General features: G+C 42.8%; 1 protein-coding gene across 1 annotated transcript in view; it reads left to right on the top strand.

Annotated features, from left to right (window-relative positions):
• als2a (alsin Rho guanine nucleotide exchange factor ALS2 a) overlaps positions 1–20,945 on the top strand; it is a 139,721-nt gene that overhangs the window by 12,801 nt on the left and 105,975 nt on the right. Inside the window, exons 7-8 of the mRNA XM_052523270.1 lie at positions 17,627–17,880; positions 20,230–20,307. Coding sequence (XP_052379230.1) covers positions 17,627–17,880; positions 20,230–20,307 — 332 coding nt within the window. The remainder of the gene's footprint in view (positions 1–17,626; positions 17,881–20,229; positions 20,308–20,945) is intronic.

Here is a 20,945-nt window from a genome sequence, read left to right as displayed (position 1 = left end):
CGTCCTATCCTATATATAACCCTATCCGTCCTATCCTATATATAACCCTATCCGTCCTATCCTATATGTAACCCTATCCATCCTATCCTATATATAACCCTATCCGTCCTATCCTATATATAACCCTATCCATCCTATCCTATATATAACCCTATCCATCCTATCCTATATATAACCCTATCCATCCTATCCTATATATAACCCTATCCATCCTATCCTATATATAACCCTATCCATCCTATCCTATATATAACCCTATCCATCCTATCCTATATATAACCCTATCCATCCTATCCTATATGTAACCCTATCCATCCTATCCTATATGTAACCCTATCCATCCTATCCTATATGTAACCCTATCCATCCTATCCTATATGTAACCCTATCCATCCTATCCTATATGTAACCCTATCCATCCTATCCTATATGTAACCCTATCCATCCTATCCTATATGTAACCCTATCCATCCTATCCTATATGTAACCCTATCCATCCTATCCTATATGTAACCCTATCCATCCTATCCTATATGTAACCCTATCCATCCTATCCTATATGTAACCCTATCCATCCTATCCTATATGTAACCCTATCCATCCTATCCTATATGTAACCCTATCCATCCTATCCTATATGTAACCCTATCCATCCTATCCTATATGTAACCCTATCCATCCTATCCTATATGTAACCCTATCCATCCTATCCTATATGTAACCCTATCCATCCTATCCTATATGTAACCCTATCCATCCTATCCTATATGTAACCCTATCCATCCTATCCTATATGTAACCCTATCCATCCTATCCTATATGTAACCCTATCCATCCTATCCTATATGTAACCCTATCCGTCCTATCCTATATGTAACCCTATATCCATCCTATCCTATATGTAACCCTATCCGTCCTATCCTATATGTAACCCTATCCATCCTATCCTATATGTAACCCTATCCATCCTATCCTATATGTAACCCTATCCATCCTATCCTATATGTAACCCTATCCATCCTATCCTATATGTAACCCTATCCATCCTATCCTATATGTAACCCTATCCATCCTATCCTATATGTAACCCTATCCATCCTATCCTATATGTAACCCTATCCATCCTATCCTATATGTAACCCTATCCATCCTATCCTATATGTAACCCTATCCATCCTATCCTATATGTAACCCTATCCATCCTATCCTATATGTAACCCTATCCATCCTATCCTATATGTAACCCTATCCATCCTATCCTATATGTAACCCTATCCATCCTATCCTATATGTAACCCTATCCATCCTATCCTATATGTAACCCTATCCATCCTATCCTATATGTAACCCTATCCATCCTATCCTATATGTAACCCTATCCATCCTATCCTATATGTAACCCTATCCATCCTATCCTATATGTAACCCTATCCATCCTATCCTATATGTAACCCTATCCGTCCTATCCTATATGTAACCCCATCTCTATCCATCCTATCCATCCTATATATAACCCTATCCATCCTATCCTATATATAACCCTATCCATCCTATCCTATATATAACCCTATCCATCCTATCCTATATATAACCCTATCCATCCTATCCTATATATAACCCTATCCATCCTATCCTATATATAACCCTATCCATCCTATCCTATATATAACCCTATCCATCCTATCCTATATATAACCCTATCCATCCTATCCTATATATAACCCTATCCATCCTATCCTATATATAACCCTATCCATCCTATCCTATATATAACCCTATCCATCCTATCCTATATATAACCCTATCCATCCTATCCTATATATAACCCTATCCATCCTATCCTATATATAACCCTATCCATCCTATCCTATATATAACCCTATCCATCCTATCCTATATATAACCCTATCCATCCTATATATAACCCTATCCATCCTATATATAACCCTATCCATCCTATATATAACCCTATCCGTCCTATCCTATATATAACCCTATCCGTCCTATATATAACCCTATCCATCCTATCCTATATATAACCCTATCCATCCTATCCTATATATAACCCTATCCATCCTATCCTATATATAACCCTATCCATCCTATCCTATATATAACCCTATCCATCCTATATATAACCCTATCCATCCTATATATAACCCTATCCATCCTATCCTATATATATAACCCTATCCGTCCTATATATAACCCTATCCGTCCTATATATAACCCTATCCGTCCTATATATAACCCTATCCGTCCTATCCTATATATAACCCTATCCGTCCTATCCTATATATAACCCTATCCATCCTATATATAACCCTATCCATCCTATCCTATATGTAACCCTATCCGTCCTATCCTATATATAACCCTATCCGTCCTATCCTATATATAACCCTATCCGTCCTATCCTATATATAACCCTATCCATCCTATCCTATATATAACCCTATCCATCCTATATATAACCCTATCCATCCTATATATAACCCTATCCATCCTATCCTATATGTAACCCTATCCATCCTATCCTATATATAACCCTATCCGTCCTATCCTATATATAACCCTATCCGTCCTATCCTATATATAACCCTATCCGTCCTATATATAACCCTATCCATCCTATCCTATATATAACCCTATCCGTCCTATCCTATATATAACCCTATCCGTCCTATATATAACCCTATCCATCCTATCCTATATATAACCCTATCCATCCTATCCTATATATAACCCTATCCATCCTATCCTATATATAACCCTATCCATCCTATCCTATATATAACCCTATCCATCCTATATATAACCCTATCCATCCTATCCTATATATAACCCTATCCATCCTATCCTATATATAACCCTATCCGTCCTATATATAACCCTATCCGTCCTATATATAACCCTATCCGTCCTATCCTATATATACCCTATCCGTCCTATATATAACCTATCCGTCCTATCCTATATATACCCTATCCGGTCCTATCCTATATATAACCTATCCGTCCTATATATAACCCTATCTGGGTCCTATATGTAACCTATCCATCCTATCCTATATATAACCCTATCCGGTCCTATCCTATATATAACCCTATCCATCCTATCTATATATAACCCTATCATCCTATCCTATATATAACCTATCCATCCTATATATAACCCTATCCATCCTATATATAACCCTATCCATCCTATCCTATATGTAACCCTATCCATCCTATCCTATATATAACCCTATCCGTCCTATCCTATATATAACCTATCAGGTCTATCCTATATATAACCTATCCGGTCCTATATATAACCTATATCCATCCTATATATAACCTATCCATCTCATCCTATATATAACCTATCCGTCCTATCCTATATATAACCTATCCATCCTATCCTATATATAACCCTATCCATCCTATCCTATATATAACCTATCCATCCTATCCTATATATAACCCTATCCATCCTATCTATATATAACCCTATCCATCCTATATATAACCCTATCCATCCTATCCTATATATAACCTATCCATCCTATCCTATATATAACCTATCCATCCTATCCTATATATAACCTATCCGGTCCTATATATAACCTATCAGGTCCTATATATATAACCTATCCGTCCTATATATAACCCTATCAGGTCTATCTATATATAACCTATCCATCCTATCCTATATATAACCTATCCATCTATCCTATATATAACCCTATCCGTCTATATATAACCCTATCCATCCTATCTATATAACCTATTCATCCTATCCTATATATAACCCTATCCATCCTATCCTATATATAACCCTATCAGTCCTATCCTATATATAACCTATCCGGTCCTATATATAACCTATCCGTCCTATATATAACCCTATCCATCCTATCCTATATATAACCCTATCCATCCTATCCTATATATAACCTATCCATCCTATCTATATATAACCTATCCATCCTATATATAACTATCTATCCTATATATAACCTATCCGTCCTATCCTATATATAACCCTATCATCTCTATCTATATATAACCTATCCGTCCTATCCTATATATAACCTATCAGGTCCTATCTATATATAACCCTATCAGGTCCTATATCCTATATATAACCTATCCGTCCTATCCTATATATAACCTATCCGTCCTATCCTATATATAACCCTATCCGGTCCTATCCTATATATAACCTATCAGGTCTATCCTATATATAACCTATCCGGTCTATCCTATATATATACCTATCCGTCTATCCTATATATAACCTATCAGTCCTATCCTATATATAACCCTATCCGTCCTATATATATAACCCTATCCGGTCCTATATATAACCTATCCGTCCTATATATAACCTATCCGTCCTATATATATAACTATCCATCCTATATATACCTATCCATCCTATATATAACCTATCCTATATATATAACCTATCCATCCTATCCTATATATAACCCTATCCATCCTATATATAACCCTATCCATCCTATATATAACCCTATCCATCCTATATATAACCCCATATCCATCCTATATATATACCCTATCTCATCTATATATAACCCTATCCCTATCAGGTCCATCCTATATATCCTATTCCCTATCCATCCTATATATAACCCTATCCATCCTATATATAACCCTATCCATCCTATATATAACCCTATCCATCCTATATATAACCTATCTATCCATCCTATATATATCCTATCCATCCTATATATAACCTATCCATCCTATATATAACCTATCCATCCTATCCTATATATATATAACCTATCCGGTCCTATATATAATATATCTATACCCTATCCGTCCTATATATAACCTATCAGTCCTATATAACCTATCAGGTCCTATATATACCTATCAGGTCCTATATATAACCCTATCAGGTCCTATATATAACCTATCCGTCCTATATATAAATTCCTATCCGTCTATATATAACCTATCAGGTCCTATATATAACCTATCCGTCCTATATATAACCTATCATCTCCTATATATAACCTATCATCTATCCTATATGTAACCCTATCCATCCTATCCTATATGTAACCCTATCCGGTCTATCCTATATGTAACCCTATCCATCCTATCCTATATGTAACCTATCCGGTCCTATCCTATATGTAACCTATCCGTCCTATCCTATATGTAACCCTATCCGTCTATCCTATATGTAACCCCATCCGGTCCTATCTATATATAACCCCATCCGGTCTATCCTATATATAACCCCTATCCATCTATCTCTATATATAACCCATCAGGTCTATCCTATATATAACCCCATCCGGTCCTATCTATATATAACCTATCAGGTCTATCCTATATATAACCCCATCCGGTCCTATCCTATATATAACCCTATCCGTCTATCCTATATATAACCCTATCCGTCCTATCCTATATATAACCTATCCTATATATAACCCTATCCGGGTCCTATCTATATATAACCCTATCCATCCTATCCTATATGTAACCCTATCCATCCTATCTCTATATATAAACCTATCAGGTCTATCCTATATATAACCTATCCGGTCTATCCTATATATAACCCTATCAGGTCCTATCCTATATATACCTATCCATCTCTATCTATATATAATCCCTATCCGGTCCTATCCTATATATAACCCTATCCAGGTCCTATCTCTATATATAACCTATCAGGTCCTATCCTATATATAACCTATCATCTATCCTATATATAACCTATCCTAGGTCCTATATATAACCTATCATCCTATATATAACCTATCCATCCTATATATAACCTATCAGGTCTATATATAACCTATCCATCTATCCTATATATAACCTATCAGGTCCTATCCTATATATAACCTATCAGTCCTATATATAACTATCTATATATAACCCTATCAGGTCCTATCTATATATAACCTATCCGTCCTATATATAACCCTATCCGTCCTATATATAACCTATCCGGTCCTATATATAACCCTATCAGGTCCTATATATAACCTATCCGGTCCTATATATAACCCTATCCGTCCTATCCTATATATAACCTATCCGGTCTATCCTATATGTAACCTATCCGTCCTATCCTATATGTAACCTATCCATCCTATCTCTATATGTAAATTCTATCCGTCCTATCCTATATGTAACCCTATCCGTCCTATCCTATATGTAACCCTATCCGTCCTATCCTATATGTAACCCTATCCGTCCTATCCTATATGTAACCCTATCCGTCCTATCCTATATATAACCCTATCCGTCCTATCCTATATATAACCCTATCCATCCTATATATAACCCTATCCATCCTATATATAACCCTATCCATCCTATATATAACCCTATCCATCCTATATATAACCCTATCCATCCTATATATAACCCTATCCATCCTATCCTATATGTAACCCTATCCGTCCTATCCTATATGTAACCCTATCCGTCCTATCCTATATATAACCCTATCCGTCCTATATATAACCCTATCCATCCTATCCTATATATAACCCTATCCATCCTATCCTATATATAACCCTATCCGTCCTATATATAACCCTATCCGTCCTATATATAACCCTATCCGTCCTATATATAACCCTATCCGTCCTATATATAACCCTATCCATCCTATCCTATATATAACCCTATCCGTCCTATCCTATATATAACCCTATCCGTCCTATCCTATATATAACCCTATCCGTCCTATCCTATATGTAACCCTATCCGTCCTATCCTATATGTAACCCTATCCGTCCTATCCTATATGTAACCCTATCCGTCCTATCCTATATGTAACCCTATCCGTCCTATCCTATATGTAACCCTATCCGTCCTATCCTATATGTAACCCTATCCGTCCTATCCTATATATAACCCTATCCGTCCTATCCTATATATAATCCTATCCGTCCTATCCTATATATAACCCTATCCGTCCTATCCTATATATAACCCTATCCTATATATAACCCTATCCGTCCTATCCTATATATAACCCTATCCTATATATAACCCTATCCGTCCTATCCTATATATAACCCTATCCGTCCTATCCTATATATAACCCTATCCGTCCTATCCTATATATAACCCTATCCGTCCTATATATAACCCTATCCATCCTATATATAACCCTATCCATCCTATATATAACCCTATCCGTCCTATCCTATATATAACCCTATCCATCCTATATATAACCCTATCCATCCTATATATAACCCTATCCATCCTATATATAACCCTATCCATCCTATATATAACCCTATCCATCCTATATATAACCCTATCCATCCTATATATAACCCTATCCATCCTATATATAACCCTATCCTTCCTATCCTATATATAACCCTATCCGTCTATCCTATATATAACCCTATCATCCTATATATAACCCTATCCATCCTATCCTATATATAACCCTATCCATCCTATCCTATATATAACCTATCAGGTCCTATATATAACCTATCCATCCTATATATATATAACCTATCCAGGTCCTATATATAACCTATCAGGTCCTATATATAACCCTATCCATCCTATCCTATATATAACCTATCCGTCCTATTCTATATATAACCTATCTGCGGTCCTATCTATATATAAATTCCTATCCGTCCTCATCTATATGTAACCCTATCCGGTCCTATCCTATATGTAACCTATCCGTCCTATCCTATATATAACCTATCCGGTCCTCTCCTATATGTAACCTATCATCCTATCTATATAAACCTATCCCTATTCTATCCTATATAACCCTATCAGGTCTGTATCCTATATATAACCCTATCAGTCCTATCCTATATATAATCCTATCAGGTCTATCCTATATATAACCTATCAGGTCCTATCCTGTATATATATAACCTATCCTATATATAACCCTATCAGGTCCTATCTATATATAACCCTATCCGTCCTATCCTATATATAAATTCTATCCTCTATCCTATATATAACCTATCAGGTCTATCTATATATATCCCTATTCATCCTATATATAACCCTATCCATCTATATATAAACCTATCTTCTATATATATAACCTATCCCTAGGTCCTATATATAATCAGTCCTATATATAGCCTATCATCCTATATGTATATAACCTATCAGGTCCTATATATATATGTAACCCTATCCGTCCTATATATATACCTATCCGGTCCTATATATAACCTATCCGGGTTCTATATATAACCTATCAGTCCTATATATAGCCTATCAGGTCTATATATACCTATCATCCTATATATATAAACCTATCTCAGGTCTATATATATAACCTATCAGGTCCTATATATAACCCTATCAGGTCCTATCCTATATATAACCTATCCAGGTCTATCCTATATGTAACCCTATCCGTCTATCCTATATGTACCCTATCCGGTCCTATCCTATATATAACCTATCAGGTCTATCCTATATATAACCCTATCCGTCCTATATATAACCCTATCCGTCCTATCCTATATATAACCCTATCCTTCCTATCCTATATGTAACCCTATCCGTCCTATCCTATATGTAACCCTATCCGTCCTATCCTATATGTAACCCTATCCGTCCTATCCTATATGTAACCCTATCCGTCCTATCCTATATGTAACCCTATCCGTCCTATCCTATATGTAACCCTATCCGTCCTATCCTATATGTAACCCTATCCGTCCTATCCTATATGTAACCCTATCCGTCCTATCCTATATGTAACCTATCCGGGTCTGTCTATATATAAACCTATCCAGGTCCTATCCTATATAACCCTATCCAGGTCCTATCCTATATAACCTATCATCCTATCTATATATATCCGTTCTATCTATATATAACCTATCCGGTCCTATCCTATATATACCCTATCAGGTCCTGTCCTATATATAACCTATCAGGTCTATATATAACCTATCCATCCTATCCTATATATAACCCTATCCATCCTATCTATATATAATCCGTCCTATCCTATATATAACCCTATCCATCCTATCCTATATATAACCCTATCCATCCTATCCTATATATAACCCTATCCATCCTATATATAACCCTATCCATCCTATATATAACCATATCCATCCTATATATAACCATATCCATCCTATCCTATATATAACCCTATCCGTCCTATCCTATATATAACCCTATCCTATATGTAACCCTATCCGTCCTATCCTATATGTAACCCTATCCGTCCTATCCTATATGTAACCCTATCCGTCCTATCCTATATGTAACCCTATCCGTCCTATCCTATATGTAACCCTATCCGTCCTATCCTATATGTAACCTATCCGTCCTATCCTATATGTAACCCTATCATCTCCTATATGTAACCCTATCAGGTCCTATATGTAACCCTATCCGGTCCTATATGTAACCCTATCAGGTCATATATGTAACCCTATCAGGTCCTATATATAACCCTATCAGGTCTCTATATGTAACCCTATCAGGTCCTATGTAACCCTATCCGGTCCTATATGTAACCCTATCGGGTCCTATATGTAACCTATCCGGGTCCTATATGTAACCTATCCCGTCCTATCCTATATGTAACCTATCAGGTCTATATGTAACCTATCAGGTCTCTATATGTATATCAGGTCCTATATGTAACCTATATATACCTATCCGGTCCTATATGTATAACTATCAGGTCTATATGTAACCTATCAGGTCTGTATATGTAAACCTATCCGGTCCTATCCTATATGTAACCTATCCGGTCTGTCCTATATGTAACCTATCAGGTCCTATATATAACCTATCAGGTCCTATATATAACCATATCCGGTCCTATATATAACCATATCCATCCTATCCTATATATAACCTATCCGGTCTATCCTATATATAACCTATCCGTCCTATCCTATATATAACCTATCAGGTCCTATCCTATATATAACCTATCAGGTCCTATCCTATATATAACCTATCAGGTCCTATCCTATATATAACCTATCAGGTCCTATCTATATATAAATATCCATCCTATATATAACCATATCCATCCTATCCTATATATAACCTATCCATCCTATCTATATATAACCTATCAGGTCTATCCTATATATATAACCCTATCAGGTCTATCCTATATATATAACCTATCAGTCCTATCCTATATATATAACCTATCCGTCCTATCTATATATATAACCCTATCCGTCTATCCTATATATAACCTATCAGGTCTATCCTATATATATAACCTATCCGGTCCTGTCCTATATATAACCCTATCAGGTCTATCCTATATATAACCTATCCGTCCTATCCTATATATAACCTATCCGTCCTATCCTATATATAACCCTATCCGTCCTATCCTATATATAACCTATCCGTCCTATCCTATATATAACCCTATCCATCCTATCCTATATATAACCTATCCATCCTATCCTATATATAACCCTATCCATCCTATCTATATATATAACCCTATCCATCCTATATATAATATAACATATCCATCCTATATATAACCATATCCATCCTATCCTATATATAACCTATCAGGTCTATCCTATATATAACCCTATCCTATATGTAACCTATCATCACTATCCTATATGTAACCTATCCGGTCCTATCCTATATGTAACCCTATCCGGTCCTATCCTATATGTAACCTATCCGTCCTATCCTATATGTAACCTATCAGGTCCTATCCTATATGTACCTATCAGGTCTTCTATATGTAAATTCCTATCCGTCCTATCCTATATGTAACCCTATCCGTCCTATATATGTAACCCTATCCGTCCTATATGTAACCCTATCCGTCCTATATGTAACCCTATCCGTCCTATATGTAACCCTATCCGTCCTATATGTAACCCTATCCGTCCTATATGTAACCCTATCCGTCCTATATGTAACCCTATCCGTCCTATATGTAACCCTATCCGTCCTATATGTAACCCTATCCGTCCTATATGTAACCCTATCCGTCCTATATGTAACCCTATCCGTCCTATCCTATATGTAACCCTATCCGTCCTATCCTATATGTAACCCTATCCGTCCTATCCTATATGTAACCATATCCATCCTATATATAACCATATCCATCCTATATATAACCATATCCATCCTATATATAACCATATCCATCCTATCCTATATATAACCATATCCGTCCTATCCTATATATAACCCTATCCGTCCTATCCTATATATAACCCTATCCGTCCTATCCTATATATAACCCTATCCGTCCTATCCTATATATAACCCTATCCGTCCTATCCTATATATAACCCTATCCGTCCTATCCTATATATAACCATATCCATCCTATATATAACCATATCCATCCTATCCTATATATAACCCTATCCATCCTATCCTATATATAACCCTATCCATCCTATCCTATATATAACCATATCCATCCTATATATAACCCTATCCATCCTATATATAACCCTATCCATCCTATATATAACCCTATCCATCCTATATATAACCCTATCCATCCTATATATAACCCTATCCATCCTATATATAACCCTATCAATCCTATCCTATATATAACCCTATCCATCCTATCCTATATATAACCCTATCCATCCTATATATAACCATATCCATCCTATCCTATATATAACCATATCCATCCTATCCTATATATAACCCTATCCGTCCTATCCTATATATAACCCTATCTGTCCTCTACCCGTGATGTTTTCAACCGTTCCATATATTTAGACTTTTTTCAATAATTGCTCAGTGGTATATTCAATAGTTTGTGGATCTTCTTGTAGCCGTTACCAGATTTATGAAGGTCTACGACCATCTGTCTCTTTTGAACTGCCAGTTTTAATTTGTAATATTTCACCTTTATTTAACCAGGTAGGCCAGTTGAGAACAAGTTCTCATTTACAACTGTGACCTGGCCAAGATAAAGCAAAGCAGTGCGACACAAACAACAACACAGAGTTACACATGGAATAAACAAACATACAGTCAATACTACAATAGAAAAAGTGCAAATGAGGTGAGATAAGGGAGGTAAAGGCAATAAATAGGCCATAGTGGCGAAGTAAATACAATGTAGCAATTAAACACTGGAGTGATAGATGTGCAGAAGATGAATGTGCAAGCAGAGATACTGGGGTGCAAAGGAGCAAAATAATTAATAGTATGCGGATGAGGTAGTTGGATGGGCTATCTACAGATGGGCTATGTACAGGTGCAATGATCTGTGAGCTGCTCTTAAAGCTGATGCTTAAAGCTAGTGAGGGAAATATGAGTCTCCAGCTTCAGAGATTTTTGCAGTTCGTTCCAGTCATTGGCAGCAAAGAACTGGAAGGAAAGGCGGCCGAAGGAGGAATTGACTTTGGGGGTGACCAGTGAGATATACCTGCTGGAGCGCGTGCTACGGGTGGGTGCTGCTATGGTGACCAGTGAGCTGAGATAAGGCGGGGCTTTACCTAGCAGAGACTTGTAGATGACCTGGAGCCAGTGGGTTTTGCGACGAGTATGAAGCGAGGGCCAGCCAATGAGAGCGTACAGGTCACAGTGGTGGGTGGTATATGGGGCTTTGGTGACAAAACGGATGGCACTGTGATAGACTGGATCCAGTTTGCTGAGTAGAGTGTTGGAGGCTATTTTGTAAATTACATCACCGAAGTCAAGGATCGGTAGGATAGTCAGTTTTACGAGGGTATGTTTGGCAGCATGAGTGAAGGATGCTTTGTTGAGAAATATGAAGCCGATTCTAGATGTAACTTTGGATTGGAGATGTTTGATGTGAGTCTGGAAGGAGAGTTTACAGTCTAATCAGACACCTTGTTATTTGTAGTTGTCCACATATTCTAAGTCAGAACCGTCCAGAGTAGTGATGTTAGTCGGGCAGGCAGGTGTGGGCAGCGATCGGTTGAAGAGCATGCATTTAGTTTTACTTGTATTTAAGAGCAGTTGGAGGCCAAGGAAGGAGAGTTGCATGGCACTGAAGCTCGTCTGGAGGTTTGTTAACACAGTGTCCAAAGAAGGGCCAGAGGTATACAGAATGGTGTCGTCTGCATAGAGGTGGATCAGAGAATCACCAGCAGCAAGAGCGACATCATTGATGTATACAGAGAAAAGAGTCGGCCCGAGATTGAACAATGTGGCACCCCCATAGAGACTGCCAGAGGTCTGACCAGCAGGCCCTCTGATTTGACACACTGAACTCTGTCTGAGAAGTAGTTGGTGAACCAGGCGAGGCAGTCATTTGAGAAACCAAGGCTGTCGAGTCTGTCGATAAGAATGTGGTGATTGACAGAGTCGAAAGCCTTGGCCAGGTCGATGAATACGGCTGCACAGTATTGTCTCTTATCGATGGCGGTTATGATATCCTTTAGGACCTTGAGTGTGGCTGAGGTGCACTCATGACCAGCTCGGAAACCAGTTCGCATAGCGGAGAAGATGATGAATACAGCTGCACAGTATTGTTTCTGGATTTGGATGAAGGAGAAATGGGGGGGGGGGGCTTGGGCAAGTTGCTGTGGGGGGTGCAGGGCTGTAGACCGGGGTAGGGGTAACCACGTGGAAAGCATGGCCAGCCGTAGAAAAATGCTTATTGAAATTCTCAATTATCGCAGATTTATCGGGGGTAAAAATGTTTCCTAGCTTCAGTGCAGTGGGCAGCTGGGAGGAGGTGCTCTTATTCTCCATGGACTTTATAGTGTCACAGAACTTTTTGGAGTTTGTGCAACACAATGCAAATTTCTGTTTGAAAAAGCTTGCCTTAGCTTTCCTAACTGCCTGTGTATATTTGTTCCTAACTTCCCTGAACAGTTGCATATCACGGGGGCTATTCGATGCTAATGCAGAACACCACAGAATGTCTTTGTGCTGGTCAAGGGCAGTCAGGTCTGGAGAGAACCAGTTCTTTTGTTTTCTTCATGGTGTTGGACTACAAAGGGATATTGCATTGGTGTGACCTCATTTTTATAATCTAGTGAAAACAGGAAGTGATGTAATGGCTCAATATAGTTCCCTAAGACTTAGATACACTTAAATAAGTGGTATGTAATTCCTGTTTTAATTTTGGTAGATGTTATTTACAATTTAATTGGGAAACCTTGATTTGGCGGAGATTGATTTTTAAAAATTAAACCAATACGTGATTTTGGTGGGTTCTATTGAAACATTAATAAAGCACAGCATTTCTCACATGTTGGTATTTTGATTTTCTCTATAATTATATTGTTTATATTTTTTTTAAAGTATTGTTTGTGCATTGCCGGTCAGGGGTGCCAGTAATTTTGGAGCCCACTGTATGTACATATGTACACAGTCCAATGGACACTACATTATTCCATATGTGTTATTTCATAGTTTTGATGTCTTCACTATTATTCTACAGTATAGAAAACAGTACAAATAATAAAAATAAAAAACTTGAATGAGTAGGTGTGTCCAGACATATATATGTGATGGGATGTATAGACATTATGGACAGTATGTGTCTAGAATATGTAGTATAACTGTAGAATACGTAGGGTAGAATAGTATATATAGAATAGGATAGGATGGTATTGACTAGAATACAGCAAATGCATATAAAATGAGTAAAACAGTATGTAAACGTTATTAAAGTGACTGGTGATCCATTATTAAAGTAACCAGTGATGTATATAGGGCAGCAGCCTCTAAGTTCAGGGTAGGGTACCGGGTGGAGGCCGGCTAGTGACAGTGACTAAGTTCAGGGTAAAGCACCAGGTGGTAGCTGACTAGTGACAGTGACTAAGTTCAGGGTAGAGCACCAGGTGGTAGCTGGCTAGTGACAGTGACTAAGTTCAGGGAAGGGTACTGGGTGGAGGCCGGCTAGTGATGTCTATTTAACAGTCTGATGGCCTTGAGGTAGAAGCAGTTTTTTAGTCTCTCGGTCCCAGCTTTGATGCACTTGTACTGACCTCGCCTTCTGGATGGTCGCGGGGTGAACAGGCATTGGCTCTGGTTGTTGATGTCCATGATGACCTTTTCGGACTTCCTGTGACATTGTGTGCTGTAGGTGTCCTGGAGGGCAGGCAGTGTGCCCTCTGGTGTCCGTTGGGCAGACTGCACCACTGTCTAGAGAGCCCTGTGGTTGCTGCCGGTGCAGTTGCCGTACCAGGCAGTGATCCAGCCTGACAGGATGCTCTCAATTGTGCATCTGTAAAAGTTTGTGAGGGTCTTAGGGGCCAAGACACATTTCTTCAGCCTCCTGAGGTTGAAGAGGAGCTGTTGCATCTCTGTGTGACCATTTCAGATTGTCAGTGATGTGTACGCCGAGGAATTTGAAGCTTTTCACTTTCTCCATTGCGATCCCGTCAATGTGGGTAGGGGCGTGCTCCCTCTGCTGTCTCCTGTAGTCCACGATCATCTCCTTTGTTGTGTTGACGTTGAGTGAGGTTGTTTTCCTGACACCACACTCCGAGTGCCCTCACCTCTTCCCTTCAGGTTGTCTTGTCATTGTTGGTAATCAGGCCTACTACTGTTGGGTCGTCTACAAACTTCACGATTGAGTTGGAGGCTTGCGTGGCCACGCAGTCATGGGTGAACAGGGAGTACAGGAGGGGGCTGAGCACGCACCCTTGTGGTGCCCATGTGTTGAGGATCAGCATAGTGGAGATGTTGTTTCCTACCTTCACCACCTGGGGTCCAAGACCCAGTTGGACAGGGCGTGGTACTGACCCAGGTTCCCGAGCTTAATGATGAGCTTGGAGGGTTATGGTGTTGAAGGCTGTTCTGTAGTCAATGAACAGCATTCTTCCTCTTGTCCAGGTGAGATGGCGATTGTATCGTCTGTGGAACTATTGTGGCGGTTTGCAAACTGAAGTGGGTATAGGGCAGGTGTGGCTCGAGGGCCACGTCGGGATTTGTAATTCAACTGAGGGATGCATTTTTGGGCAACCAATTGTTTGTTAAAATCAATTTGCGGGGGCTTCCCGAGTGGCGCAGCAGTCTAAGGCACTGCCTCACAGTGCTTGAGGCGTCACTACAGACCTGTGGCTGTGTCGCAGCTGGCCGTGACTGGGAGACCCACGAGACTGGGTCGTGTTTCGGGGGACGCACGGCTCTCAACCTTTGCCTCTCCTGAGTCCGTACGGGAGTTGCAGTTTAGGGAACAAGACTGTAACTACCAATTTGATACCATGAAATTGGGGAGATAAAAATGGGTAAAATGTCTTGTTGAAGTGCCCGACGGGCCGGTTATGGCCCACGGGCCGTGCTTTGCCCCCCTTTGGTCTAGGGTGTCAGGTAAGGTAGAGGTGATATGATCCTTGACTAGTCTCTCAAAACACTTCATGATGACAGAAGTGAGTGCTTCTGGGTGATAGTCATTTAGTTAAGTTACCTTCGCTTTCTTGGGTACATGAACAATGGTGGCCATCTTGAAGCAAGTGGGGACAGCAGACTGGGATAGGGAGGGATTGAATACGTCCGTAAACACTTCAGCCAGCTGGACGTTGGGTTGACGTCTGGGCCGACAGCCTTGCAAGGGTTAACATGCTTAAATGTCTTACGTCGGTCACGGTGAACGAGAACCCACGGTACTCGGGAGCAGCCTGCTTCTATGGCACTGTGTTATCTTCAAAGCGGGTGAAGAAGGTGTTTAGCTTGTCCGGGAGCAAGACATCGGTGTCAGCGATGTGGCCGGTTTTGCCATTGTAATCCGTGATTGTCTGTAGACCCTGCCACATACGTCTTGTGTCTGAGTCGTTGAATTTCATCTCCACTTTGTCTCTGTACTGACAGCGTGTTGGATTGCCTTACGGACGACATAACTGGACTGTTTGTGTTCAACCATATTCCCAGTCCCCTTGCCTTGGTTAAACGCGGGCGTTCGTGATTTCAGTTTTTTCACAACTGCTGGCAACTATTGACCCCAGTGTCCAGGGTCAACGTGGCGGATGTGTTGTTACCTACCCTCACCGCCTGGGTGTGGCCCGTCAGGAAGTCCAGGATCCAGTTGCAGAGGGATGTGTTGTTACCTACCCTCACCGCCTGGGTGCGGCCCACCAGGAAGTCCAGGATCCAGTTGCAGAGGGATGTGTTGTTACCTACCCTCACCGCCTGGGTGTGGCCCGTCAGGAAGTCCAGGATCCAGTTGCAGAGGGATGTGTTGTTACCTACCCTCACCGCCTGGGTGTGGCCCGCCAGGAAGTCCAGGATCCAGTTGCAGAGGGATGTGTTGTTACCTACCCTCACCGCCTGGGTGTGGCCCGCCAGGAAGTCCAGGATCCAGTTGCAGAGGGATGTGTTCAGTCCCATGGTCAACCCTGATATACTTCTGGTTTTTAGATGTTTAGAATTGCATTCCTGCAGTTTCTGTTTCTGTCATATTGTCTGCTAAGCGCTGGTTTACAGCACTTTCATATTATATTGTGTGATTCATCCTTGATTTAACCCAGAAAGACCCTTGAGATTAGAAACGTGTTGAAATAGCTGTATCAACTATGTTGTGTGTCCGATGCTGGGTTTTCCAGCATCCCCTCTCTCTATAACTCAATTCTAACTCATTTACATTACTCATTCTACAGTAAGCCACTCGTATGTCAAATAGCATTTTGATGCCTTTTTGTTTTTCCTTCCAGCATCCCCTGAGCTCCCCGGCAGGAGGAGTGCCCGTTCCAGGCCCAATGTGCCCAGGAAGGAGGAGGTAGTGGAGTCTCTGCCCTCCCTGAACACAGAGGTGTGGAGCTGGGGCCGGGGGCAGGAGGGACAGCTGGGCCACGGAGACCAGCTACCCAGGCTCCAGCCGCTGTGTATCAAGAGCCTGAATGGAGAGGAGGTCGTGAAGGTAGCGGCAGGAACACACCACTCTCTGGCCCTTTCTGCACAGTGTCAGGTAAAAACACAGTCCCCATCACACTCACATTTCCCTTCCTATCGCCTTATCCCATCGCCTCATCCCATCGCCTCATCCCATTGCCTCATCCCATCGCCTCATCCCATCGCCTCATCCCATCGCCTCATCCCATCGCCTCACCCTATCGCCTCATCCTATCGCCTCATCCCATCGCCTCACCCCATCGCCTCACCCCATCGCCTCACCCCATCGCCTCATCCCATCGCCTCATCCCATCGCCTCATCCCATCGCCTCATCCCATCGCCTCATCCCATCGCCTCATCCCTCATCCCATCGCCATCCCCATCGCCTCACCCCATCGCCTCATCCTATCGCCTCACCCCCTCATCTATCGCCTCACCCCATCGCCTCACCCCATCGCCTCATCCCATCGCCTCATCCCCTATCGCCTCATCCCATCGCCTCACCCCATCGCCTCATCCCATCGCCTCATCCCATCGCCTCATCCCATCGCCTCATCCCATCGCCTCATCCCATCGCCTTATCCCATCGCCTCACCCCATCGCCTCATCCCATCGCCTCATCCCATCGCCTCATCCCATCGCCATCCTATTGCCCTCACCCCATCGCCTCATCCCATCGCCTCATCCCATCGCCTCATCCCATCGCCTCATCCCATCGCCTCATCCCATCGCCTCATCCCATCGCCTCATCCCATCGCCTCATCCCATCGCCTCATCCCATCGCCTCATCCCATCGCCATCATCCCATCCCATCGCCTCACCCCATCGCCTCATCCCATCGCCTCATCCCCATCGCCTCACCCCATCGCCTCATCCCCCCTCATCGCCTCATCGCCTCATCCCATCGCCTCATCCCATCGCCTCATCCCATCGCCTCATCCCATCGCCTCATCCCATCGCCTCATCCCATCGCCTCATCCCATCTCATCGCCGCATCGCCATCCCATCGCCTCATCCCATCGCCTCATCCCATCGCCTCTCATCCCATCCTATCGCCTCATCCCATCGCCTCATCCCCTTCATCGCCTCACCTCTATCGCTCATCCATCGCCTCACCCCTATCGCCTCATCCCATCGCCTCATCCCATCGCCTCACCCCATCGCCTCATCCCATCGCCTCATCCCATCGCCTCATCCCATCGCCTCATCCCTCATCGCCTCACCCTATCGCCTCATCGCCTCATCCCATCGCCTCATCCCATCGCCTCATCCCCATCGCCTCATCCTCATCCCATCGCCTCATCCCATCGCCTCATCCCATCGCCTCATCCCATCGCCTCATCCCATCGCCTCATCCCATCGCCTCATCCCATCGCCTCATCCCATCGCCTCATCCCATCGCCTCATCCCATCGCCTCACCCCATCGCCTCATCCCATCGCCTCATCCCATCGCCTCACCCCATCGCCTCATCCCATCGCCTCATCCCATCGCCTCATCCCATCGCCTCATCCCATCGCCTCACCCCATCGCCTCATCCCATCGCCTCATCCCATCGCCTCATCCCATCGCCTCACCCCATCGCCTCATCCCATCGCTCATCCCATCGCCTCATCGCCTCATCCCATCGCCTCATCCTCGCCTCACCCCCTATCGCCTCATCCCATCGCCCATCCTATCGCCTCATCCCCCGCCTCATCCCATCGCCTCATCCCATCGCCTCACCCCATCGCCTCATCTCATCCCATCGCCTCATCCCATCGCCTCATCCCATCGCCTCACCCCATCGCCTCATCCCGCCTCACCCCTATCGCTCTCATCCCCGCCTCATCCCGCCACCCCATCAGCCTCATCCCATCGCCTCATCCCCCATCGCCTCACCCCATCGCCTCATCCCATCGCCTCATCCCATCGCCTCACCCATCCCCATCGCCTCATCCCATCGCCCCATCACCCGCCTCATCGCCTCATCCCATCGCCTCACCCCATCGCCTCATCCCATCCTATCGCCTCGCCTCATCCCCATCGCCTCACCCCATCGCCTCACCCCATCGCCTCATCCCATCGCCTCATCCCATCGCCTCATCCCATCGCCTCATCCCATCGCCTCACCCCATCGCCTCACCCCATCGCCTCACCCCATCGCCTCACCCCATCGCCTCACCCCATCGCCTCATCCCATCGCCTCATCCCATCGCCTCATCCCATCGCCTCATCCCATCGCCTCATCCCATTGCCAAGTCATTGGCCATTTTAGCATTGTATTTATTTGATTGCCTCCTCTTCCTTTTGAATTTAGAGGAGAGACTGTTAAGAAGCTGTTATGGTGTGAGTAAATGTAGAGCCCAACTGGTGGTAGCTAATATTGTAGCGTCCTATAAATGGAGAGACTGGTGTGTAATATAACCAGGCTCTATCACCCCAGGTGTTTTCGTGGGGCAGCAACAGATCCGGCCAGTTGGGACACATGAACGGCCCCACTACCATGCCTCAACAGGCCAAGGTACTCTACCTACATTTACCTACTATATAGGGCATATGCTTGTCTTTAGTTCTTCATGGTTATACTGCGCTGCTGGTCTGGTGGTCTAGCCTGCTGGTCTGGTGGTCTAGCCTGCTGGTCTAGCCTGCTGGTCTGGTGGTCTAGCCTGCTGGTCTAGCCTGCTAGTCTGGTGGTCTAGGCTGCTGGTCTGGTGGTCTAGCCTGCTGGTCTGGTGGTCTAGGCTGCTGGTCTAGCCTGCAGGTCTGGTGGTCTAGCTTGCTGGTCTAGCCTGCTGGTCTGGTGGTCTAGCCTGCTGGTCTGGTGGTCTAGGCTGCTGGTCTGGTGGTCTAGGCTGCTGGTCTGGTGGTCTAGGCTGCTGGTCTAGCCTGCTGGTCTGGTGGTCTAGGCTGGTGGTCTAGGCTGGTGGTCTAGCCTGCTGGTCTGGTGGTCTAGGCTGCTGGTCTGGTGGTCTAGGCTGCTGGTCTGGTGGTCTAGGCTGCTGGTCTAGGCTGCTGGTCTGGTGGTCTAGGCTGCTGGTCTGGTGGTCTAGGCTGCTGGTCTAGCCTGCTGGTCTGGTGGTCTAGCCTGCTGGTCTGGTGGTCTAGGCTGCTGGTCTGGTGGTCTAGCCTGCTGGTCTGGTGGTCTAGGCTGCTGGTCTG

The sequence above is a fragment of the Oncorhynchus keta genome, chromosome 7, assembly GCF_023373465.1.
Source record: "Oncorhynchus keta strain PuntledgeMale-10-30-2019 chromosome 7, Oket_V2, whole genome shotgun sequence".
NCBI lineage: Eukaryota > Metazoa > Chordata > Actinopteri > Salmoniformes > Salmonidae > Oncorhynchus > Oncorhynchus keta.
The sequence above is the reverse complement of the archived record's forward strand: the minus strand, read 5'-3'. Positions and strand labels throughout refer to the sequence as shown.